This window comes from Hetaerina americana, unplaced genomic scaffold (genome assembly GCF_022747635.1).
Source record: "Hetaerina americana unplaced genomic scaffold, ioHetAmer1.1.p SCAF_2, whole genome shotgun sequence".
NCBI lineage: Eukaryota > Metazoa > Arthropoda > Insecta > Odonata > Calopterygidae > Hetaerina > Hetaerina americana.
The window spans coordinates 79,397,625-79,423,228 of NW_027286763.1; the positions used below are offsets into that span (position 1 = coordinate 79,397,625).

Genomic DNA, 25,604 nt, shown 5'->3' on the forward strand with positions numbered 1-25,604 from the left:
TACCTCAATTCTCTTTTATACAAGAAAGAAAAATATAAAAAACTGCATAAATAGCGATCAAAGTGTATGAAAAACCACAGTTATCAACCCTAAGTTTGGCCTGACAGATGAGATAGAGCTTACCTTGAGCTAAACCCAAGTTTCAAATCGAGATTTTGTAGAGCAAATCGAGGATGATGTGTGAAAAAATAACGCCCATGAGACATTTTATCAGGAAAAAGTACCTTGATCGACGATTAAAAATTCATATAAATATATAATAATTATGCATTAAATTGTGCGTAGGTTTATTATTTTTTATCTGTCCGCTGAAAAGATGTAATTCATCATGACGATTCACAATTTTCAAACGCCGCCACTTTTTGACCAATGCCACATCGTTTTTAGACACATCTGCCTAACTGTAAGCGTGCGTCTCTTACTTGGCCGATGGCAATCATCATCTATGTGTTTGTATTACGGACCTTGATAAACATCAGTTTAACAACACTCAAACGGCACTTCCTTGAAGCGGAAAGAGAATGGGAGTGCGAATTTAAATCTTTTGAACGTAGCTGTGTGCGAAACATACTTTCCTTTGGAAATTTGAACTGGTTCAAAGCATTGAAAAAGGTATTTATTGAGACCGCTGTAATAGCCTCGAGAACTTGAGGCATTGATATAATGGAAGTTGACGCAAGCAATTGCACTCAAGAAGTCATCGCATTTGAAGATAATGACGAGGATGAATGGTATTATGATTCCATTGGGAGGCAAGTACAATGAACATACATGAACGAACAACCCACTTTTCGTCGTTTTCCCTAATCGGCAAATGACTGAATTATGTATGACTTAACTTTGGACAGGTTTCATCAGCTGCAAATGTTCGACTTCGATTCACCCCTAACACACGTTGATTTCTCTGAAATCGATCACATTTGTGTAGCTGGAAAAATACGTGGAGATCGACAGGAAATTCAGGAGTTTTCTCTTCCCGAAAAGAGCACCACATCTGCTTTTGAATCTAGTGATTTAAAGATGAAAACTGGTGGCTTTACAACTAAGCCCTTATTTCAGGTAATATTTGATTAAATTTCCGTATTAGTAGAATTTTATTGAAGGCTTGCGGCTATTAGAGTGAGTTATTTCGTAAATGCAGGCATTAAATTTGATCATTTCTATGAGGAAGCAAAGGCCCCTTATTTTAGCCATATTTTTAGTAACAGTTCGGGTTTCTTAATTGATAAATGAAATTCAAGAATTCCGGAAATCATCTGCACGTATGAGTAATTAACAACAACGCTTAAAATTCATCATGGGACAGAATTATTCTGTCTTTTGAACAGATGTGATATCATGATGGTTTCACGGTGTATTCATGTAATCGGGTTAACCGAGAAGTGGCAAAGATTATTTCATGCAACAGTCTATTTTAGCCTTCCGTACTATGTCTGTATTGCATTTCGTGTGTGAACATCTTGAGAGAGTAGCGAATTATGATATATATATATATAAAATTATTATTATTGTTTAAATTATATATATATATAAATATATATATATAATTATTATTATTGTTTAAATTGTATATATAATATATATATATATATATATATATATATATATATATATATATATATATATATATATATATTACATATATATATTATATATATATAAATATATGTGGGAATGTCACGATACTAAAACATGTGTAATTGTGGAAAATATGCATCTCCTCAAACTTTAACCTTTCTTTAACATAATTATGAAAATCGCAAACTTTTAATCCGGCTTTCGAATATAGCATGAATAAATGTAAAGCTAATAATTTGCTATTTACTTTCCCAACAGATGAAGTGCTTGAGAAATCAAAGGAAACTTGTAGTGTCTGAACATACATTAGATGGAGTGTCAGTATACGAGCTGGGCAGTGAAAAATCGGGTAATTTCTCCTCATAACCCCCAACCAATAGCTGTTGTATATTTTGTTATCCCGTCGGCTCCATTTTAACAATTTCTCTGTACATTTCAGAATGAAATTCTATTATTATTTAGGAGATTCACTTTTCCTCAACACATACTAAAGTGTAATTTACATTGAAGTGCTATTTATTTCAATTTGGTGGTATCAATTGTAACTCCATGCATTTCAAAGGACGTTTTAAAAATTTAATCTTCTTAAATCATGCTAGGAGTATTAATTTTTTCGAAGTTGTGATAATTGAGCAAAAGGGTTTCGAAGTGTTCATATACCAGGAAAAGAAATACATGGTTTTGCACCATGCCATTCCTTTTTTATCTTACCTAATTAATACAGCTTATGAGAATGATAGTGGTTGAATCTGGAAACCAAGGAGAGTAGATACTGCTGAATGAATTAAAGGGTTATGTGAGCTCTGTTGGGTGAAGGCAAAACTGCAGCGAATGAAAGTAATGGGATTCTCTTAAAGAGGGTAGGTTAAATCAAATTTAATAATTTAAGGATTTATATATTTTTAAAGTAATTTGTCTAAGTGGATTTTATTGAAAAACATTATTTATTAGCATGAATATTAGGAGAATAATTACGTTCAACAAGAAGTAATTTCTACAATATAAGAATCAATGACTGAGATTCTAAATCCTTAGTAATATGTAAACCTGGAATCTGGTTTTGTTCCATTTGTATGCCAAAAATAATACTCAGATTGAATTTCCACTGGTGTATAATGCAAGAAGCAAACATTTTAATTCACTCAATAAAATATGAAATAAAAGTGTAACAGCCATGAATCTTGAATGAAAATGCATGTAATAGAATATGTTTTTTAATGTCCTAATCTATTTTTCATATCTTCACTTTCAAAAGAAATTTAATTTAGACATGAATTTCGATGATTTCTAATACTTATTAGGTATTATATATATCAAGTAGCTTTATAATGTATTAGGTAGCTTTCTCACAATTGGTCTCTCTGAGAATGCATAGTTTTTTACAGTGAATAGGCCCACAATTGAGTTAGAAAAACAATCTTTGAATGCCTCAAAACAACACCATTGCAGAATTTTCATAGTTCTGCTAGGTGATGGGATGGCTTCTTATTTAAAATTGTAAAATAGTTACGAAATCATTTCAAAGAAAAGTTGATACCAGCTTTTAGAAATGAAATAGTAAATAATCTATGAAACTATTATATGGGGAATGGTGGGTGAGCATAATGATAAAAATATGTTGACTGCTTTATCACAGCATCACACAACCCATTCATTAATAGAGACTCTGAGACTGGTCTGGAGTAAGTTTAGATAGCTTTGAAGGTATTTGTGTATTAAGCCCATCAAATTTTGGCCATGTATTAAAGGTGAAAGGATTTAGAAACTGCATCAATTTATGGAACATGTGCAATTTAACACAAATTAAATTGTTTATTATGGAATATAATTCCAATAAGCAAAAGTTAATAATTCTACGCAGCTACAACTCATAGTATGGACACTCCAGACCCTCCTTTGTGAAAAGTCTGACTTGCATGTTTTTTATTCTGTGGAAAACTATATGGCAAAGCCACTGCACCTGTACAGATCCAAGAGGAAGTGAATTACCCAACTTTAAGACTTTTAAATCAATGGGTATTTGACAATGATAATTCCAATGCATAAACATTATCAATTGCAAAAAAGAAATCATAGTGGCATGAAAATTAGTAATTCTAATGACAACCTTAAACCTTCAATTGTTTCTGGCTCAACCTTGTGGAAATTCATGTTAATGAAATTAAAAATACAAAGTAACTTTCCACTGTTCTTTATTAGCGTACGACCGGTTTCAACGCTCAAGCGTCATCATCAGGTACAAAATAAATCAGTCGCAGTTCCACTTATATACCAATCATGAGGGAGAGGAGGGGTGGGTGAGAGGGGGGGGGGACGAGGAGGAGGCGAAAGAAAATGGAGTTGCGATTGGCGTTGATGTGGAGGGGGAAGAGGGGTGTTAAGTGACAGGACAGGTGTTTGGTTGGTTTAGAGTGGGGTGGGGTGGGTGGGGGGGTTTGTCGGGTCTATCTGTGAGGGAAAGGGGTACTTCCAGGATTGTGGAAGTACAATCCTGGAAGTACCCCTTTCCCTCACAGATAGACCCGACAAACCCCCCCACCCACCCCACCCCACTCTAAACCAACCAAACACCTGTCCTGTCACTTAACACCCCTCTTCCCCCTCCACATCAACGCCAATCGCAACTCCATTTTCTTTCGCCTCCTCCTCGTCCCCCCCCCCCTCTCACCCACCCCTCCTCTCCCTCATGATTGGTATATAAGTGGAACTGCGACTGATTTATTTTGTACCTGATGATGACGCTTGAGCGTTGAAACCGGTCGTACGCTAATAAAGAACAGTGGAAAGTTACTTTGTATTTTTAATTTCATTACCTTAAACCTTATTCATGAAAATATTTCCTATTGTATTGCAACAAAAATTTCATCTAGTTAAGATCTAAATAAAGTTTGGTACAAGAATTAAATTATATGTACATACATCGTGGCTTTGTATGATAAGCTAAAGTCAATTTCTAACTCCTTATAGTTTGTGCATACCAAGTCGGCTGTTAATAAATGGCACCGCTCTCATTGCATATCCATATTAAATTTTGATGGTTTAATACAGATTATAACAAAGACTTTTCAGAGGACTTATAAATCAACCTATAGCTTTGAGAAATGGGTTCCATACTCTTCTTTTTATTTTTCTTCACTTAATATTACTTATTGGTGTAGATATATCATGTTTATTATGTCAAAGTTTCTTATTATTTCCCATTCCTTCTAGACTAACTGATATGTATTCCTTTTGTTTTCAGATTACATAAGGAAAGTGAGTGAATTCTCATCAGATATCCAAAATCCGCTTATGGCTGTTTTTGAGAAGAAAGTCGTTTTTGGTTCATCCTCCTCGAACATTCATGTGGCGAATATTGATTCAAATAGGGTGGACCCCATCTTCCCTCCAGATGGCTCTAAAATATCAGAGACTAAGATATCTGACCTCAACACATGGAGTGATTTTTCTGTGGGTTATTGTGAATGCCAAACTGGAAAAGTGACACTTTTGGACTGCAGATCATTGAAAAGCAAATCTTTTTCTCAATTCCCTGTCAAAAGTCCGGGTGAAAGCAGTAAAAGGTATTCACTAAGTGTGCAGGAACGTGGAAATCTCGTAGGAGTTCTGTCTTCTTGTGGGCATGTAACCATATTTGACACTAGAGGGGATAGTGAATTGCCAGTGTCTGAAGTGGAGGTTTGTGTTGATTCATCAATGCAACATGGTGGCTCCCCCTTGATTTTGTTCTCACCTCACAGGGATGATATGTTCTCAGTTTCAAGTGTTAGTGGAGGAATAAGTGTGTACAGATTGGAAGGAAGTGCCACAAAACTAGTGTTCTCTTATGATGGCCATAGCCGTGATTGTTCAAGAACCAATGTATTCATAACTAACCATATCTGGTCTCCTACTCATGAAAATTTGTTATACTCATCTGCTAATGATGGCTCATTCCACTGCTGGAAATTCATAGAAAATAAATTATAATTAATTTTATGCCAATATAATGTTTGACAAAGTTATTTCTTGATGGAGATTGCATACCTGTTTGTTATCCAAGGTCATGCTATAAATACCATAATCTTCCAATTAAAATTTCAACAAATTCTCTCTGAGGAAATTGAATTGTTATAGTTCTTTTTTTGCTCACATGTTATTGAAACAGTAGTATTTCATCTCGCTTATCTGGGTCAACCCAATATCATGTCAAGAGACTTGGTTTTTTCTAATTGAAATTTTCAAAGTTGTTAATTCCTTTGACTGGTTTCGAAGAAGCATTAATGATTTTCTTTCTGAAAATATATTGGGCAGTGAGCTTACATGGTTCTTGTCCTATGTTTTGGGCAGGTCTAATTTTACACATTATATTTAAAGAATTTACCATTTCTCTCTTGAAGGGGAAGAAACATAAAGCAATAATCATTTGGTACATATACAATTAAAGGCATTATGGGAGAGAATAACTTTAGTGAGGTTCAAAGGGAAGTTTGTGGTGAGTGTTGGGCAATGGAGAGGGAGGTAAGTACAGTACAATGTCCTTCGCTGCGCGCGATTGATATGAACAGGGACATCATATTAATTATGGCTATCAAGCGACATTTTCAGGAGGGAGAATACACTGAGAGTAACTTCATCCCAATCCTGAAGAGATACCTTTGGTTGCAACAGCAAAATGTAACTGCCAACGTAACGTCAGTTTTCAACACGCGCCTATTTATCGAAGCCACTGATACGCTGTGGAATAACGCTAGTCTTTTTTTTTTGTTTTCAAACAACTCAATTTGTACAGTAAAGTAGTTAATGTCGGTATTTACTTCGTAGTGCCTCTTTTATATTGACCCCATTTAAAGGATAATTTCATAGTAACTTAATTTGGAAAAATATATAGTCATTTCGAATGACACTTATTTCAAAATCTTGAGACAAATCGTACGCCTTCCGAGCTGTTGTCAAACTTACGTGGAAAATAATTTAAAATGGTACAGTAGTGATAGATATATGCCTTGTAAGATACAAAATCGGTGTTAAAGAAGTAGGAATAAAATTCTTTTATTTTTCAATCACTGGTGCAGCACGATGCCAAAATCCTGTTTTTTGCGATGTATATTTTTTTACTTTTCCCTAAGGTTAGAATGGTTAGTCCTGTGCTTTCTCCGTTTAAGTAAATGGTGTTATGTGACTTCCTGAAAACCGAATATTTATTCATTTTAGTCTGGAATCCATGAAACTCGCTACAACTTCATGGTAGAATGGTATGATGACATGGCATCTGTGACCCGGAGGTTTTATCTTCTGTACTTCATATCGAATGACACAATTGAACTGGTAAAATCATTCATGCTAAAATTATTTAATTCTTGACTTGCAAACTTTAATTTATATAAATATAAAATTTATTTGCAGATTGAAGCTAAAAATGGGAGAACCTTCCTGAAAAGGATAAAGTGCGATGGCGTTACCCTAAAATCGATTTACATTGGGTCTACTCTTAACATCTTTTCTCGTCAAATGAAAGTAATCGATTATGGTGATGGGTTTACGAGAGAGACATTTTCCAAGATTACAGAGAAGTAATTTACTCGATGAAATTTTTCTAAATTAGCATCATAGCAGCTAATAACGTGCCCATGTTCATATTAGTTAATTTGTAATTATTGCTCAATTTCCTGCCATAGTAATTTTTTTATCTGTTTGATAATTAATATTCTTACATGCACAATATGCTATAATTCTTACCTTTTCTTCGAGTCTAGGCGATTGTCCGGTAATTATCAAACAGTACCTATTATATCTTACATGCCTTGGTGATGGGTGGCACAAAAGGAATAATCTGAAAGTTATAGCTTTCAAATTTTGCCGAAGGCTTAAATGATCTCATTAAAAAAGTAGTTATAGCTTCTTCATCTGTATGAATTAACTTATACTCATGGTCAGTTTTCCTCTGAAAAGTTACCTAAATTTACCAAGATATGTGAGATTCCAGTAATTAGTTGCTAACCATGAATCTATCAATTTGATGTCTCCACATTAATTTACTCTGTAAAACCTAGGCTTTGTTGCCTTACAGCATCTATAGACAATAATTACTAAATTCACCAGTCTCTTATGAAGTATTCCACCAGGGGAGAGATTTTAGTTATTCAGGAGATGTAGTAGGTAGAATGGGAGCAAAAGTGGAGAATCCAGTGCAGGTGTATTTGGAAGAAGGATAGTGATAAGGGGCACCATACCATATGATTAAACCTACTGCACTGCGACCTACATGTTTTAGAGTGCCCAGAATATCAGTAACAGAAATTATCTTTTTACGCTACTTTTTAAAACTTAATCTTGATTTAATACGCTGAGTTGGAATCCCTTATAGAGGAGGATCTTTTCATAGAAATCACCTAAGCATTTTTTCATGAAAATCTATGTCATGAAGGTTAAGGGGGAGGGTGGGGGTGGATTTGTCTTAGAAGTACCTTTATGTTCCACCCCCCTCTCTTGAAACGTCAAGTTTTGTTCACTGTATGTTATATGTGAACAGGTAGTAATCTCGTTCTAATTTAAAGCATTTAATGATGTGGAAACATCATGTTGGTGCTGTTATTTCATTAAGAAGCATTTCAACAAATTAATGACTGATATATGTAAATGAACGTGTTGGTTGCATTTTTTAATGTGGCAGACTGATTGCTTTCATTCTGGCTTGCTGAAAAAATGTACTCACCATATGAAACAATATTTACATATGCATAGATCCTCACAACCAATATCATTAATATTGAAGTAATTTTTTGTGGGAAAAGCACAACTGCTAAATTTATTAATGAGAATTGGACTTATAATCTTTTCTCAGCTGGCATATTTAAATTTTTTGTTTAGAAATATGGAAGGCATTAAAAGTTACCTAACAGCGGTGGTACTGGGTGAGATTCTGTTGCTCTACCATGCAGTTTCCTTTTACCAGGTGATTTCATGGAATGTATATGTTAAAGTTTGCTCAAGTGTTCTGAATGCTCTTTGGTTATTCATCCATGTACATGTTTTATTGCATCCTGTTTGTAGTATGTACTGCTCTGAGATATATAGAACATCCAAACCTAAGCATGGGATAAATTCAACGCACAAACTATGATTAGCATGAGGTCAGCTGGATATCATAATATTTGATTTTTTGTGGATAGAAGGAGATAGTTGAGCTGAGTACTCCATGGATGTGAGATCTGGTCTTTGAGGCAAAAGTATGAGCAGAGCATAGGTGGAATGCTTTTGGGATGTGGTTGTGGTGTAAAATCGAGAAAATAAGTTGAACAGAGTTGAAGAAAAATTCTGAGGACTTGGACGAGGTGGGCGAAAAGAAGAAACTGCTGGGGAAATCTGAAAAATTCAGAGAAAGTCAATGGAGAAAATACTAATAGGTGGAGTAATGTTCAAGGTTGTGCCAGAAAGGAGAAAGTTGTGTAAGTGGGGTAGAGGAAGGAAGAGCCTAGACTTTTTAGACAACATTAAGGTGGGTAGAAGATACATTGAAATGAGTAAATGAATGATCTAGGACAAAGAAAGGGGAAGTTCTCATGGTATTTAGACGTACATAGTCAGTATGGATCATCCAAAACCTGCCTTTAAATAGGTGGAATACCTTCCATCTGGAAGCATATGCAGGCTAAATGTGAAAAATGGTCTCAGAGGATTATGAACTAGGAGTTCTCGTATGAGTTTTCCCATCCATCATCAAGTCAAACATTAAGGTTGATTTTTCCAGTCCATTCAACAAAAATTTTCTCCAAGGCCAAATTACTGTCCATTAACGATAACCTCACTGGCACTTGTTAGTCTTCTGTGTAAGTGGGCCCATCTCGGATCATAGGGCTGGTAATAATTTCTCACAGAGCAGATATGTACGAACAGCAATCTGCCGGAGGAAGATTGAAGGGAAGCAGTGAGGATTGTTTCATCACCTCCAACTGAGTAAGAGAGCTCATTTACATCTGTTTTTATACTGATGTATTTCACTTTGCTTCTGTGGGTAGTATTTTCAGGACTCACCCAAACAGAATCACTGACCTCATGCACTTATCCCAGGATCTCTTCTACTTTTAAAAACAGTCAGCCAAGTCCTTTTTCAGAATGTCATCAGCTGACTCGTCCTATCCTCTTTTATATCTTCAATGTCAATAATTTTGTGCTGAAGCTGTGGGGGACTTTCTCCAAGCTGTGATGACCCATGTTTTCTAAAAAAGGTTGTAACTGGAGATGAGTCATGGGTCTACGGCTATGACCCTGAAGCAAAAGCTCAGTCTTCCCTACAGTCTGTCGACGAGATAAAGGAAAACGCAACAAGGCAGCTGATGACCATTCCGAGAACAGACTTTGCCAATTGTTTTGAAAAGTGGAAGAGATGCTGGGATAAGTGTGTGAGGTCCCAGGGGGAGTACTTGGAAGGGGTCTAAGACCTCATTGTTAAACATCGGCTACAAGATTTGTATAAAAAGTATTGGTAACAATTTTTTCCTGATTTGTGCATAAAATGCTGAATTCAAACCATCGGTTAAGGGTGCACATGATCGCAGATCGTATTATTGATAAGATGAAGTGCACACCATTATCACTGAAAATTTGACATCGCAAAAGATCTGCGCTTAAATCATCCTGAAGGTCTTGTTGGATGACCAAAAGCAGAGCCAAGTGTCTGCTTGAGAAGACCTTCAGCAATGGCATTGCGATGATTCTCCAATCCCCCTGCAGTCCTGACTTGACGACAGCAGACTATTTCCTATTCCTAAAATTCAAATCCTCCCTCAAAGACACCACCATGGGAAGTGTCATCAAAGAAGCTTGCTTGCATACCCTTTAGGACCTTCCAGAATCTGCCTACCAGGGAGCCTTCGAGTTGTGGAAAAGCCACTGGCAAAAGTGTGTCGACACACAAGGGATGTACTGTGAAGAATTTCGAGCCATTGCAGCTATGTCTGAAATATATTTCTTTTTCCAAAACTTTTCCCTATCATTTTTATGCAAACCATGGATTTTTCTCTAAATATTACATGGATTGATCCTGTCCAGACAGACCTCATACATTCATTATTGGTGCTATTGTTGACTAGTTAAAATTATTCATTACAACAAGTCAGTTGTTGGGGGTCTGGTTCTCATCCAATGAACAATCAGCTTCATTGGCTAGAAGAATTTTCACAACATCAGAAAAAATAGGATAGAAGTTGCACCTGCATATCCTACCTCCAGTGCATGCTGGTAATTCTTTGGCTGCCTCTGCAAAACTTTCATGTGCACTAATTTGAGCAGGCTCCCACTCTACTACACAGTTGAAGTCAACAACAAAATCTGTTTAAGTTTGCAGTCTTAGTGAACAGCCACATTTAGTCAAGCCTCTCAGATTGACAATTTTATACATGTCTCAGTAGCTGAGAAGAAAATAAAAACAAATGGAGGACACAGACTATTCAAACAATCATCCTGGAGTGCATTCTCCCAATGAAATATTGAAAAGGGATTGTTTGACCAAGCTGAAACTGTGTGGGGTAAATATGACTTTTACTCTTAGTACTCAAGTAAAAGTGATTCAAGCCTCTCTCACTAATAAGACTTTAGATGAGGTGGTGATGTTAGGGCATTGAAATATCCCAGTAAATGTGTCCACTTTGCCAATTTTCTCTTTGATACTTGAGTTCCACTTTATTTGTATTCTCCACTCATTTCTTGTTTTAATCACTAACACAAAATCTTGGTGGTCCATGCTTGACTGTAATTAAGTTAGCAGATTGTCAACTCGCATGAGACCCTCATAGGTCTTCTGCATTTACATTCGTCATTCCATATTCTTATTGATTTATTGAATATAGTCTGTAGAACTTCCTTTGTTTCTTTATCTAATCATCAAAAATACTACTTTGTATACTTTGCCACTAAATTTATATGTTGCCATTTGTGTTTTCTGTGGTAATTACCAAATTAAAGATTTACCATATTAAAGTAACAGGAGGTTTTAAGCTATTATTATTACTAGGGCCTACAGTTTCATGAATTGATTATTTTACATGATTATTTTTATATCAGGTATTGTTAATATTAAATGACATGTCATTAACCAAAGTTGGCCAGTATTCTTGCAAGTAGAAATTTTCCTTGAATTTTTAACTTATTATTCTGTTTTCATGGTATCTTTTAAATTGAATGTATGGTCTCCTTAATCCCTAGCAAAGAAATATGCATAGTTTATTTAATGACCGAGCCATTCCCATGTGTATGTGAAGGTGACTGGGACAAAATATCACGCTCATTAATTGAATTCATTAATATTTTATACCAAATATGGTTACATAAATATTTATGAGGAAAAACATCAGGTAGATGTTTTGAGGCCAAAGGATCCTCTGACCTCTTCATCAGTGGTAGTACATCATTTTAAATTATCTTAATATTTGTTGTGCATTTGGTTGTGTGTATATATGTATTTGCATGCATACATATTAATTTATTTAATATTATCTACATGTAAACTTAGAGTGACAGAAGAAGTAAGTAAATAAGTTATGCTAACATCAATGACAATTATGCGTTCAATTTATTAGCCTGGCCATGAGCACCAAGTGCTGGGAGAGGATGTTCAAAATAACCTCTTATATGGGGGAAAATTCCATTTATTTTTTTTGATACAGAAGTGGACAATTGATAAAAATTAGAGATCACTGTTGTTGGCTTCCATGCCCTTCATATTTTACTGTGATATCAATCATTAAGCAAATGTTTGTCAATCCAAATTAATCTAATTAAGTTTGGTCTTTTTAATCATGGTTCATGAGTTTATGATAGAAAAAAATGAAAACGTTTGAATATGTTTGAACTGTATTAAATTTGCATGTATAGGTAGAGGATGACAGTTTTTAAAAACTTTAATTTTTAATTTCTGTGAAATGTTTCTAAGGCTCATTAGTCATTTTATACCCATATGCATACAATATTGGAATTATGATTTAAAGGACTATGTATATCTGTTGAAAAATATCATTTTGAAAACTGTCTTTTCACCTATGGGCTGTACCATTTTCATTATTTTACTAGGTAATTAAGTTATTAGTGAAAATACCCATTGCTGAACTACAATAAATTTAGATTGAACTTAATTAGAAAAAGCAACACTAATGTTGATTTTAACGCTCAACAACATTTCTCTGATAAATGTATTTCATAAGCCCTACATTGTACTCTTATACAACTTTGGCAATTAAATATGTATTGAATATTCCAGTCGTGGTAAGAATGGGATATTAGAAAATGTGCAAGCAACCAGTTAAGCTGATTCCAAAATGCATGTATTGATGTTGCAACTTTATTAAGTAACTATAATTTTTTTTAGATTTTTTAATTTGTTCTGAAATTTCATGTGCATGAAATGGGTTAGCTTGAATGATACCATTTTATTCTCTTAACATATGGCCTCAAATTTCTGAAGTTGTGAATAATAACTATTAAAATAAGTAGTAATTACTTTGATGTTCATCTAGTGAATGTCATATTTTTGTTTCATCATTGTGTGTACACAAAACCATTTTTAATCCTCTCTGTTTTTCAGGACCTATGCCATGCTTAAGCCCGAATCTGTTCCCTACCTTGGAAAAATTTTAGAAGAAATATACTCAAGGGGCTTTAAAGTAACAAATGCAAAAATGTGTCTCATGAGTGAAGAAAACGCCAAAGAATTTTACAAGGAGCATGAGGGAAGGACTTTTTTTCCGTAGGTTCATTTAATTTTAATTATGCCTTGCACAACACAATGTATTCATCAATGCCATTGTGTGAGTCAGTAGTTTATGGTAGGTATATCATTGTACATTACAGGGTCTGTCCAAAAAATAAGTAGAATAAATTCAGGGAACAAAATTAATTGCAGACCAAACTTTAAATTACTAAAATTCTGTAAATTGCACATATCACCCTTGAGCATTGACCCACCAATGCAAGTGTCTCTGCCAGTTACGGTTTGCATCCTGCAGGTGGAGATGGAAACCTTGCTCAGACACCTTGTCAAGTCCTCATTGAGGTTATCCAGCATTTCAAAACGGTTGCCTTTTTAGCTCCTTTTTATTCCAGGACACATAAACAAGTCTGATGGTGCCACATCGGGGCTACAGGGTCGCTGGGGCAGCATTGCTTGGCTAGGTACTTGGTCATGAAGTATGTTGTGCTGGATGGCACATTATCGGTGTTGCAGCCTTCATTTGGCAAAAATCTACTTCCTGATGTGTTGCACTCATTTTTCAGCCTATTGAGGACTTCTACGTAAAACTAACCATTCACGGTCTGTTCCTGTGGTGCAAACTCTTTATGTATAATGCCTACAAAATAAAAAATCATTCTACTTCACCTTGGGACAGACCCTGTATAGCCCAGGTCGATACTGTTATCTTATGAAATCATATAATTTATTGGAGAATGTATTTATTCTTTAGAATGTAGATTATGTAATGGGAAACTAATGGGGCCAAGAAAATGTGGTGGAAAGATCAATGCAAGGATATAAGGAAAGTACAGGTACAAGGGGAAGTGTGTGACATTTATCTACTCTTGAACTAGTTTCATTTTCTTATCCTTATACATGCAGTAAGGTTCTATAAATCATCAATTGAAGGTTGCGAAATAGTGAAAGCAACTGATTAGATGCAGATCAGTTTGGGTGTATGAAGGGGAGAGAAGTTTGTAGTGCCATTGTAATGATAATGAAATTATTAGGAAGGAACATTGAATATAATCAATGTCTTTTTGTGCTTCATGGGTTTTTGAGAATGTACTCAATTGTATAGAATGGGCAAAGTTAATAGAGATGTTATGAAATAGTGTTTTAGCCCGGAGGGATAGGTGGCTTATTAGAAAGCTTTACATTAATCAGATATCATAGGTAAAGGTTGCTGATGTACCAGGGTATGAAGTGATTGGCAGAGGAATGAGACATGGTTGCCTGTTATCACCAGTACTTTTCAATATAGTATACTCTGAGGAAATTTTAAGGTTAGTTTGGTAATGGCTTGAGCTGGGAATAAAAGTGGGTGGCAAGATAAGTCAGGTTTGCAGATGATCAAGCCTCAGTGAGTAAGACTGACGAAGGATTGCAGTTATTATTTAGTGCTTTACAGAAACAATTGAAGAGTTATGAGATTATGATTAACCACTAGAAAATAAAACCAAAGAGATTCACGAGAAGCAGGGGAATGTAGTTAAACATGAAAGTAGGAGAGTATAAACTGGACCAGCTGGGGCAGATCATGTATTTGGGCAGTACTTTAGAGGAAAAGGAGCATTGTTATGTAGGTATTAGGGGAAGAATTGGATTAGCAAAAGAGGCAATTGCAAGGAGAGGATTGAATTGTAGTTTGGGGCCACCCAAAACCTATCTTCAAGTAGCTAGAATAACTTGTGTGATTGGTATGGTTCTAGTCTGTTTTGGTTAACCTGCAATACCTTATAAGAGTTGGTATCAGGCATTGACTCAGTGACAGCCATGGACTTTCATCCTATCGGTAAAAGTTAGGATATATGATCAAAACAATGGGATTTGTATTATTTTAGTAATCAGTTCAAATTTTGTGTTATGTGAAATACTTCACCACTAATCACAGGCCTCATATTTTATCTTTGTTTTCACATTGCCAGTAATGGGTGGTTAAATTAGTATTACTTTCTAATTCAAGTTCGGGGTGTGTTATTATGCAGCATCCAAAACTTAATGTAATTAGGGGATTGAATTTATGCAATGGAATGGTGTTCACCCTGAAGTTTGATTCCTGTTTGTGGTCGAGTTTTGATTAGTTCTGGTCCTATTCCTGGAAATTTTGTACTAGAGCCATGCATACAATATCCTGATGGCGGAAATTGCCTTAGTATCACATCTACATGCTATTTAATAATAGATGAGAAATATTTTTATTTTGGTTTCAAGCAATAAAAGTCATGTAGGGACGTAATCTTAAATTACAGAAACAGAAGAAAAATGGTGAAATCGTGAATTTTGTACATTTTATAAATAAAACAATTGTCTTTTATGAAGTCGTGATAATTGTCTACTCATCTTTATTAGTTGATTTTCATGGAACATGCCGCAGTGGAGTACGAAATATGTAGGCATCAATGACATTTAATTTAAGGGGAAAATCATTTCAGAAGAAGGTTAATTAAATAGGGATAAGAAATAGAAAAACAAGAAAGAACAACTTCAATCATGACTGAGGGGAGAAGTTTGGTAGCTTTTGGTTGTTTTTATTTAGAAGCAAGAAGACCCCCGGACACACCACTCCGTTCCCCACTGCAAAACAATAATTCCATAAATATGTAAAAATTCACCAAATAAATCATTTTGCAATCCGATGAAGTCCATAACAGAACAGGAGAAACAATGATGGAAATCCAATCCTAACCCAGAAATCTCTAGAAGTTTACCAGTTAGCTTATTAATTTTAAATTCTGATCATGGTTCATATGATTATTATTGTTAAAAATCAAGTTATATTGTTTATTTTGCTGACACATTCCATTTACCCCCTTGCTGCGTTGTAATGGGTGATGTAATATTACTGCATAATGTTAATTTGTTTCAGAACTTTGGTACAACATATGTCTTCAGCTCCAGTAGTCGGGCTTGAGTTGATGGGTGGAAATGCTATTAAAGCCTGGCGCCAGGAAATAGGTCCTACTGATGTCCAACAAGCAAAAGATGAAGCTCCAACCTCTTTGAGAGCAATGTATGGCATTAATAAGACACTGAATGGATTTCATGGATCAGATAGTCCTGAATCAGCTGAAAGAGTAAGTCGTCAAAGTTATTTGAGTGGGGATGTATTACCAAATTTGATTTTATTCAATGTAAATATTTTTCATCCAGGCTACAATAATCCTTTTATTTTATGTAGCTCATGTTTATTAAGATTCCTCTAATCTGTTAGGAGTAGTATTGGTTGATAAGTGCTACAATACCATCTATCTTCCCACCATTTTTTACAAAGCAACAATTATATATATATATATATATATATATATATATATATATATATATATATATATATATATATATATATATAATACTTTATTCATTTTGAAAAATGGTTCAACCAACCAACCAAATGTCGTCAATATAAATATTATTTAATATATAGACATAATTTTTTAATTGTGATTAAGATTGTCACAAAAGAATTCATCCAATGAGTTAGTGGGTGAGCATGTAACTAGGTATATACCCTATTGTTGGACCACTGTATACAGTCCAATTTCAACTGAGTAGGCAGATAGTTATATAGTTGTATGTTCACATTATTAAATGTGTTGTAAGTTGACGACAATCTACAATAAATAGTATTTAGATTCGCTTTACCTCCTGTGGTGTAGTTATGGATGCGAGATCTTAATTGGTTAGTTTCTAGATTAACTTTCACATGAATCAGAGTCTTAAAAATATATAAACTAAATACAGTCATGATTCCATGCCTAATAAAAAAAGGTGTGCGGGAATCAAATGGTGGTATATAAACAATAGAGCTAATAGCTCTCTTTTGCAGTAGAAAAATTTGTTTAACATGTGGGGAATGACCCCATAACTCAACACCATAATTCAAATGACATTGAGAGAAGGCATGGTAAAGGGTGAAATGATACTCATTTGAAATGAGAAAGTTGAGCTTTCTTAACATATAAACTGCTTTATTCAGTTTATTACAGGTCTGACTGATGTGGGTCTCCCAGTAAAGTTTTGTACCAATATATTTTATTAGTATTTTAGCAGTTTCAATATCAGTTATTTTTTATATAAGACTGCACACAATATGCTGAGTTTTGTTAGTATTAAAATGTAAATGATTAATATCAAAACATTCCTTAGCATGTCTTTTGGTAGTGCTAGGTCGTACCTTTGCATCTTCTAAATGTTGACATTTTTGCTGAAAAGTAGTGTAATCAGCATATAAAACAGATTAAGGTTTCATATTACAGCAAAAATCATTAATCATGATGATGAAAAGTACTGGGTCAAGCACAGAGCCCTGTGGTACACCATATTTTAATTTAAGAGCTGCTGATCAACATCCATCAAGTTCAAGCCATTATCTATATATCTATGGTAATTTTTAATTGATACCACCACTGTTGAATATGTTGTTGCTGTGCACTGAAAAAATATTGAAGGATAGCAGAAAATAAAGAGGAAGTTGCCATGCTCTCCACTCTTAAGCCGAGTTAGGTGATTGGGAAGGAAGGGAGATAATGGTGTGTGCTAGATTTGATAGTTTTTACAACTGCACTAAATTTTTAAAATCCATCAAATTGACATCATCAGGAGATCTAGTGTTAAACATGCACTCAGTCTCCTATTGATAATTTATTTTCTCAAAACATGGAACACTTTTGACCTAATTCATGAAGGAAAAATGGAGTAGAGGGGAGCAGTAGCCTTTCCTGATTCTGGCATCCCTGATTTACTTTCAAAAGTAATAGTATCAGTCTTGTCTTTTGGTGCTTTTCTGCGAATATTGTATTTTAATATAATATGTAATTATAACATGACAAAATGTAATGGTATACATTTAATTACCCAGTAAGTACAATGCTCACTATTATGGCCATTGCACATGGCAAGTCAAAAAGGAAAAGTATTTTACAAGCCTTTTGCAACATACAGAATGAAAATTATTGATCTGCACAGGAAAGTACCCTGTCATTGACAGTGTTACGCATTAAAACTATCTTTTTAATCAAAGTTCTTTCTTCATTTATTAAACCAACTGTTGAATGATTATTTAGTTCAGTCCATACAAGTCAGACCTCTTAAGGCTGTCATTAAATTTGATGCTTTTCTATGTATCTTCCTTGCATCTTCTGGTGTTATATAAGTGTAGCATATTGTTTATTGTGAAATGATGTTTACATGCCTATATTACCGAATGAAATGTATACAAGTGGCACAATTAGTATCTATAAATGTTTGAATGGCTGAAGTGATGAAGTTGGAAATGAGTGAATAAAGATGCATACTATATACCTCTTACAACAATAAAAACTTTATTTTCAGGAGCTTGAGATATTCTTTCCATCAAAATCATCTTCCAGACAATCCGTCCCCAAAAGTACTGCCACCTTTGAAAATAGTACTTGTTGTGTTATACTTCCACATTCAATAGAGGAAGGTTAGTCAAAATGTCATCCTGGTATTTGTTTCTTGTAACTCTATTAAAATTTGCAGTGTTCCTTAGTAATCATAACATTTCAGTATGATCAAAAATTCAATTTAATCCTGATAAAATACTCTTAGAAGCCAATTCCCTTGTTAGTTTTCCAAAAACTCAATTAATGAACTATTCAAGAAAGTTGCTGTGAAAGGAAGTTGTGTGGAAAACATTTGTTCAATATGTATACCCTACTTAGTAAATAGCCTATACTGAGCAACCAAATTTGTTGACATGTGCGACATGATTTTTTTCATTGCAGGAAACTTAGGTAAAATAATATCTGAAATCCAGGGTGCCTCATTTGATATTACCGCGATGAGAATGTTTTATTTAGATAAAACCGATGTTCAAGAGTTTTATGAGGTTTATGAAGGGGTAGTTGCCGAGCATAATGTAAGTAATATGTTTACATTTTAAATCGTTTTGTCTATCACTCTCTTCGTAAAAAATATGTAAAAAATGCTTGCTCTCTATGAGTTACAAAATTACATAGTTTAGTGCCAATTGCATTATTGTTACTTTTTTTCTGTAAAAAGAGGAATTATTTTTCACACTAATCTTTTTTTTTAAACATTTTTTTGGAAAAAGAAATGATTTCATTTTCTTCTTAGAATAATACATGCAATATATTTGGCATTGATACATGTATTATCCCCAAGGCATCAAATGAGTACTTTATTGTGTTGTGGGGAATTATTCTTTGATATTAATGACAGCAGTTTTTAGAAGCTAAAAGTTATCTGATAAAATTCAGGATTGATTCAACTATGAATAATGAGCACATTGCTTTCCTCTCCTCTTCCAAACAAGTCATTGAGAGTATTACTTAAAAAACTTTTTTCATGTCTCCTTTTTTGATTTTCTTTTATTACAGAAAGGTGAAATAGAAACATCATATTTCCCCAAGAATGACCATCCTCTTTTTTGTGCATCATTCAATGTAATACTGCCCTGAAAATAATACAGTGCATGTTTTCGAGCTGTCATTTTAGGAAAAAATTGTATATCTTCTTAAGTATTCTTATGGCATATGGATATCCATTTAACGTATGATAGAGTTGGGAAAGAAGCTTCATGTGTCTAGTACATCTTCACATGTATTTTGAGAGTTCAGCACTCCCCCAATAAAACACCATTTAGCTTGATAATTCATTGTAGTTCTATGAAGTGTGATGATAAATTAAACCTGGAAGGTAAATTGCTAACAACCGGAATTTGTTAAACTTTTAGGGAATGGTGGGTCAGCTGATATCAGGACCATGTGTCGCTTTAGAGGTCAAGCATCCATCGTGTAAAAACCAGGAAGAAATAGTCAACAAATTCCGATTGCTGGTTGGACCTTCTGACCCAGTAAGTTCAAAATACACTTAGCTTTGTAATCTGTGTTCTCCCCGAGTGATATCATTTGTAGTTTCTTTTTATGAACCTTTGTTAATGGGTGAGGTAGTTTTGTGGCAAAAGGGCCATGACCATCCATATAAGTAAAAGTGTTCTATGCAATGGGTGTATTATGAAGATCCTGACAAAGTAATTTTTACTTGGGATAAAATTTCGTGATTGCTTCACCACGTGTATGTATTTAGTGTGTAGACCATAATTTCCCTCTCTGTTCCATGGCCTTATGTGAATTTTCATATCTTGGAAACTGCGGAATATCTCACAAAGTACGATGAAGTTAATTATTCTGTAAGCAAAATCATTCCAAATGCATATTTAATGGTGAGGACATCATTTCCAGATATATCCCTTCTTGTCTTCGGAAAATTTACAGATTTAAATTCAGGATTGCTAGCAGTGTAAGGCTGATATATGTGACATTGGCTAAAATTTCTGAAATATCTCAATGAAATGTACGGCTAAGGTTTGGCCTGGGTAATTCTGTTTTTAATCAAAAGTAAACTGTCAATTTTTCGTTATTAAATGAGTTTGTAATTTTCCACAGACATTATTTTGAGGTGAAACGCATTGAACTGCAAAATAGTCTTTGAAAAATTACAAATTGATTTAATATGGACATCAAGAAATTCCATAAAGTGAAGCCTGAAAGTGTAAAGTGTAAATGTTAATATCGTTATCCTATAGAATGTGCAAAATATGTATATTACATTATTGGCATTACATATTCCGCACATGCCTCTAATGCCCTTATTGTGATATATTTTGTATGGAAGGTGAAGTTGAATTCTAATTCATGTTTACAAATGCAAAGAGTGCCAGCATGCATTCGTAACAATTGTAACCTGAACATTTTTGTTTCCATTATTCACATAAAGAATTGCCTGCAGTCTTCTCAATTCAACAAAATGCCTGCAAGTCAATATGTCCCATTAAGCATTTGATATTAAGTACTTCAAAGTTTAAATTTCAAATTAATTGAAGCTTTTCTGTAGTAATTAAACATTATCTAAAGTAGCCCATGTATAATTTGTCTTAATCAGTTGCTTACAGAGGAATCATTATAATATGTACAAGGCACTTGCACTTGTATGTACTTGGTTTATGTCCAAAGTATCACTTGCAATCATATTATTGGTCAGCACTTGTAGTTTTTATGCTTAAAATTTTAAGATCACCATATGGTTGTTTCTAAGTGTAAGTTTGTATATTTCAAGATGTTACATGTTATTGTTTTCATTTTAGGAAATTGCCCGAGAATTGAGGCCCATTTCACTCAGAGCCAAATATGGTGTCACAAAAGTAAAAAATGCTATTCATTGTACTGACCTTCCTGAAGATGGTTCATTGGAGGTAAATTATATACCATCACATAATCTATTATGCATAAACTATTTTTTCACTGCACAAAAAAGGATTAATGACTATAAGTTCATGATACAATCAGTACATTTAATGATGATTACACCATGAAGAAGCTTTTGGTTCCCCTTAAAATTGAAAAGTCACGTTATGGTCATATGCATCAAATTGAGTTTACAATCTTATAGGATGTCATGTACTTCAAATGTAGCTTTACTTCATTCCATGGTGCTGCACAGGTACATATATATAGCTTTGACTGTTGTTTGTTTTATCAGGGGTAATCATTTTTATGTTTGTTTTATCATCAATTAATGAGTGTACAGTAAAATATTTATTGCTTTGACTTCGATTTACAAGGTAGGATCAAAAAGTAGCTGGACTGAATTCATTAAAATTTTTGTATTGAACTATCGTTACAAATCCTTAGTAGTCCTCGAAATAGCACCCTTGTGCTTTGACACAACGAGATTCCCACTGAGCGTTCCTCTTCTGGAAGTCATTTTTGGGAATCCCCTTCAGAAATGCCATCACGGTCCCTGGAACGTCTTCTACAGAGCTGTATTGGTTTCCTTGAGGTCCTGCTTGAGCCGAGAAAAGAGGAAGAAGTCTGGCGGTGCCAGATCTGGAGTGTAGGGTGGTGTGGCAACATTTGAAATTGTCATACGATTCACTTTTTGTTCATCACTCAGGACTCTTGGCACAAACTTGGCACACACCTTCTGCATGGCTAAATCCTTAGTAATAATTTTTTGGATGCTACCATACAAAATCCCTAACTCATCAACAATCAGACCAATGTTTGTGCACTGGTGGGAGTTCAGGAGCTTACTTACTTTTGCCAGATTTTCATCAATCTTTGAAGTTGACGGGTGACCGGTGCACTGGTCTTCATGGCAGCATCCCCGTAGGTGTCAGTAAGTAAGTAAGTAAGTAATTTTATTTGCCCAGCAGATTTGTACAATTGTAAAAAACAAGCACAGATATAGGACACGTCAATGTTATATAAAGAAATGATAAATACTAAGTACATGTTTAAATACAAAGAAACTCATGGGACAAGAAGTTCATTAATAGAATAAAACATTTTACAGAGTAAATATTTCTGAAGGTTGAGCTTAAATATAGGCAGCTTATGTTGTGCTTTCAGTTCTTTAGGAAGTTTATTAAAAATCCTGAGGCCCATATGTTTAGGTCCATGGGCGGTGGTACAGGTTCTGACAAAGTTTTGGTGGAGGTCAGCAGAATGCCTTGTGTTATAATTATAATATGTCCTAAATCATTTCGAGGGTCTCTGTCATGGTTTTACTGAGTTTGATGCAGAATTTGATTGCATGGTGCTACTCAAGATTTTTCTCCATCTTGGATGGAGACAACACTTCTTAACAGAGGTTCACGGATATTGACATGTTACTCTCCGTTTGCTCGCAGGAAACCGTAAAAAATATCGGTCTCTTCAGAAGGCTCCCCACTACCACGAACAGGTGGTCCGACCCCCCCTCCACCTCCGATTGTGTTACAAAAATTCAGTCCTACTACTTTTTGACCCTACCATGTATTTCACGATAGCTAATCAATAAATATATTTCATACGTTTATGGCATAAAGTAGGTCACTATGCATGAAAACATAAGATGAGAGTTCTTATTTTGAGTATATAATACTAGGAAAACTGAAATACCTGAGCATTGAGAGAGATCATAAATTTTGCTGCAAGTAAATAAACAGCTATAAGAGAAATTCCAAGAAACTGCGGGAGATGCCACGACAGTAACTTTTAACAGAGTCTTCGGCTAAGTGTGCCAGGCGAATAATTTTTATACTCTGAAATTGTTGCATTGTTATTATAAGAGCATTTGTGACAGCTTACTTAGGATATTTAAAAGATAATGCCACACCACAAATGACATAATAACCAATATAACATTTGAAAAGTAAAATCATTGCTGCAGTCATCCAATTAGAAGTGAACCTTTGGGGACAGAATTTATGTGCAATTTAGGAATAGCGAAATTTGAGTTCCACGCAGAATAAAGCAGCAATTAGTACAACATAGAGCTTTTCTTTACTGATCTATGTTCTTTAGTCAATTGTGCAGTAGCAATCTTTGATAGAACTAGTGTTTAGTACAAAGAATTGTAACTCCTACACCTGCTCTTTTTGTATCTAAGAATATTATTTGGTTTAACATCATAAAACATTATCAAAGCCTCTAATCTCACACCTTGGACGGCTCAAATCGTAAAGCCAGTGAGAAAACTATTATCTATTGCAAGATACAGACAGCTGGGTAAGAAGGTGAGCAATGTTAAAGGAAGCAGGATGCTAGAAAGTAAATATAAATGTTTTGTTGCCTTGCACTACGGTGCATATTCTCTCTAGATGTCATATTTTCCCCAAGAGGCAGAATATGAGGAGATCAGAACATTGGCCTATCTTCCCAAGTGCCTTCCAAGAAAGCCAGATTCTGTAAGGGATATGCCTTCATTTTCAATGATGATTTCAGGGGGAAAAAGCTGTGTATGGTTCATGTTGTGTACCTGCAGTGATATCATAGTTTATCTATACTGTATCATTGAATGGTTCTAGTGCAACTCACTGCTATCAAAATGATCCCGAATATTATTATAAATTTGTTCTTGGACTTGTGGGCAGTTGTTAGGACTGGATGAGGATGCAAAGAAACTGATTCAAGGCCATGGACGGAAATGGTATGTTCTTGGGAGCTCCAAGAATCTAAGAAAATGATCGTGGGGCAGTGGTGGGAAGGTAACTTGCACACACATTCACTTTTCATTTGTTTATTAGGCTGCCTGCAAGTGCTTGAACATTAAATATGTTTAACAACCAAAACAACAGTTATCATCATGGTTGTTTTGATAGGTGATGATAGAGTTCACCTAATACTTAGCCTTTTATGGTGAATGAAATTCACTACTCAAGGCTCTTTCCCTGTGCTGTGGTTTTTCTGGAAGCTTTGGGCATCACCCAGAATCAAACCCAGGCCCTCTTACCAGCAGCTGAGACCCACTGGACTACCATGTTCCAAAATTCAAAAATGTAGCCTTTTGATTTTTTACAATAAATCGATGCCGAATGTAAAATGTTGGTAGGTCATATTAATGAATAAAGTTGGGTCATAATACATTTAAATGCAAGCATAATGTTAGTGTGGATATGATTTTTCATTAAGAAATGATTATTGATGCATAATTTGGCCTTGTTTTGGAACTTAAATAAATGAGCAATGGATGTGAGAAAGTAATGATGCGGGTAGTTTCACCACACCTACCTAAGTTATGCTAGCAGCAATGCCCTGAATATCATTTCTTAAAGAAAATAATCTCTCTGGCTATATTATGACAATTTACAATAAGAAATTAAAAATACAAAATAATGTGGCCCTTTTCTGTTTTGCCATTGTTTATATCCTACTTTTTCCTTTTCCTTTCAGGTGGAATATTTTTTCAAAATCTTGGAATGAATTGAGCATGTGACTTTCAATAATCAAGAAATTGTAATATTTATTAATTATGAATACTATTTTTCACTTTTATAAAAGAATAAATGTATAATGCTATTCTTTGGTGGTTTATGTACCTGCCCAAATAAACTGTGTATAAAAAAATAACAAATGAACTGTACTTCTACTGAAATTTCATGTAGTTGAGTGTATGGATTTCAATGTAGAAAAAATCAAGTGAAACTGAGATAACATGACAGAAATTTTCCCTTGACTGTGCTGCACCTTTTACCTGTTTCAATACCTTGCATATTTCTTTGGGCCTATGTTTAAAATACCACTTACGGTTACTGTTGCAAGTAGCTTGAAGAGTGCTATGCTTAGGAGTACGTAATTAAGTATGAAAAATCATGCTTTGTGTATTCCTTAATCAAGGGAAGTGTTGTTCAACACAGTTTTGAGGTAAATGTTCTCATAGTCATGTATCGATGTTAAAGACATTATTTTTTTGCTGTTTTATTTAGCACAAAGTTTGACTGATTCGCCTTAATAAGATCTTCATGAAATATGAGGGTATGGAGAGGGTTTTTGTGTGCAATGGGAAACTCAACAGA

The 25,604-nt window shown here is 34.6% G+C and overlaps 2 protein-coding genes across 4 annotated transcripts; both read left to right on the forward strand.

The window, feature by feature from the left end:
• Positions 1-416: 416 nt before the first annotated feature.
• Positions 417-5,557, forward strand: LOC139687759 (WD repeat-containing protein 73-like). The gene is made up of 4 exons (XM_071585039.1): positions 417-752; positions 849-1,059; positions 1,837-1,927; positions 4,820-5,557. The coding sequence occupies exons 1-4, from the start codon at positions 664-666 to the stop codon at positions 5,545-5,547; spliced, it is 1,119 nt and encodes a 372-aa protein (XP_071441140.1). The 5' UTR covers positions 417-663; the 3' UTR covers positions 5,548-5,557.
• A 779-nt stretch (positions 5,558-6,336) lies between these two features.
• Positions 6,337-25,163, forward strand: nmdyn-D7 (nucleoside diphosphate kinase homolog 7). 3 transcript variants are annotated; one of them, XM_071584854.1, is made up of 11 exons: positions 6,337-6,539; positions 6,633-6,695; positions 6,772-6,885; positions 6,964-7,130; positions 13,136-13,297; positions 16,152-16,359; positions 18,614-18,728; positions 19,030-19,163; positions 20,001-20,120; positions 21,411-21,518; positions 24,982-25,163. In XM_071584854.1, exons 1-11 carry the CDS (start codon positions 6,537-6,539, stop codon positions 25,009-25,011), a joined length of 1,224 nt encoding a protein of 407 aa, XP_071440955.1. In that variant the 5' UTR covers positions 6,337-6,536; the 3' UTR covers positions 25,012-25,163. The 3 variants fall into 3 exon arrangements, with proteins under 3 accessions (XP_071440955.1, XP_071440956.1, XP_071440957.1); XM_071584855.1 differs by having other exon boundaries at positions 6,633-6,686; XM_071584856.1 differs by lacking the exon at positions 6,633-6,695.
• The last annotated feature ends 441 nt before the right edge of the window (positions 25,164-25,604 follow it).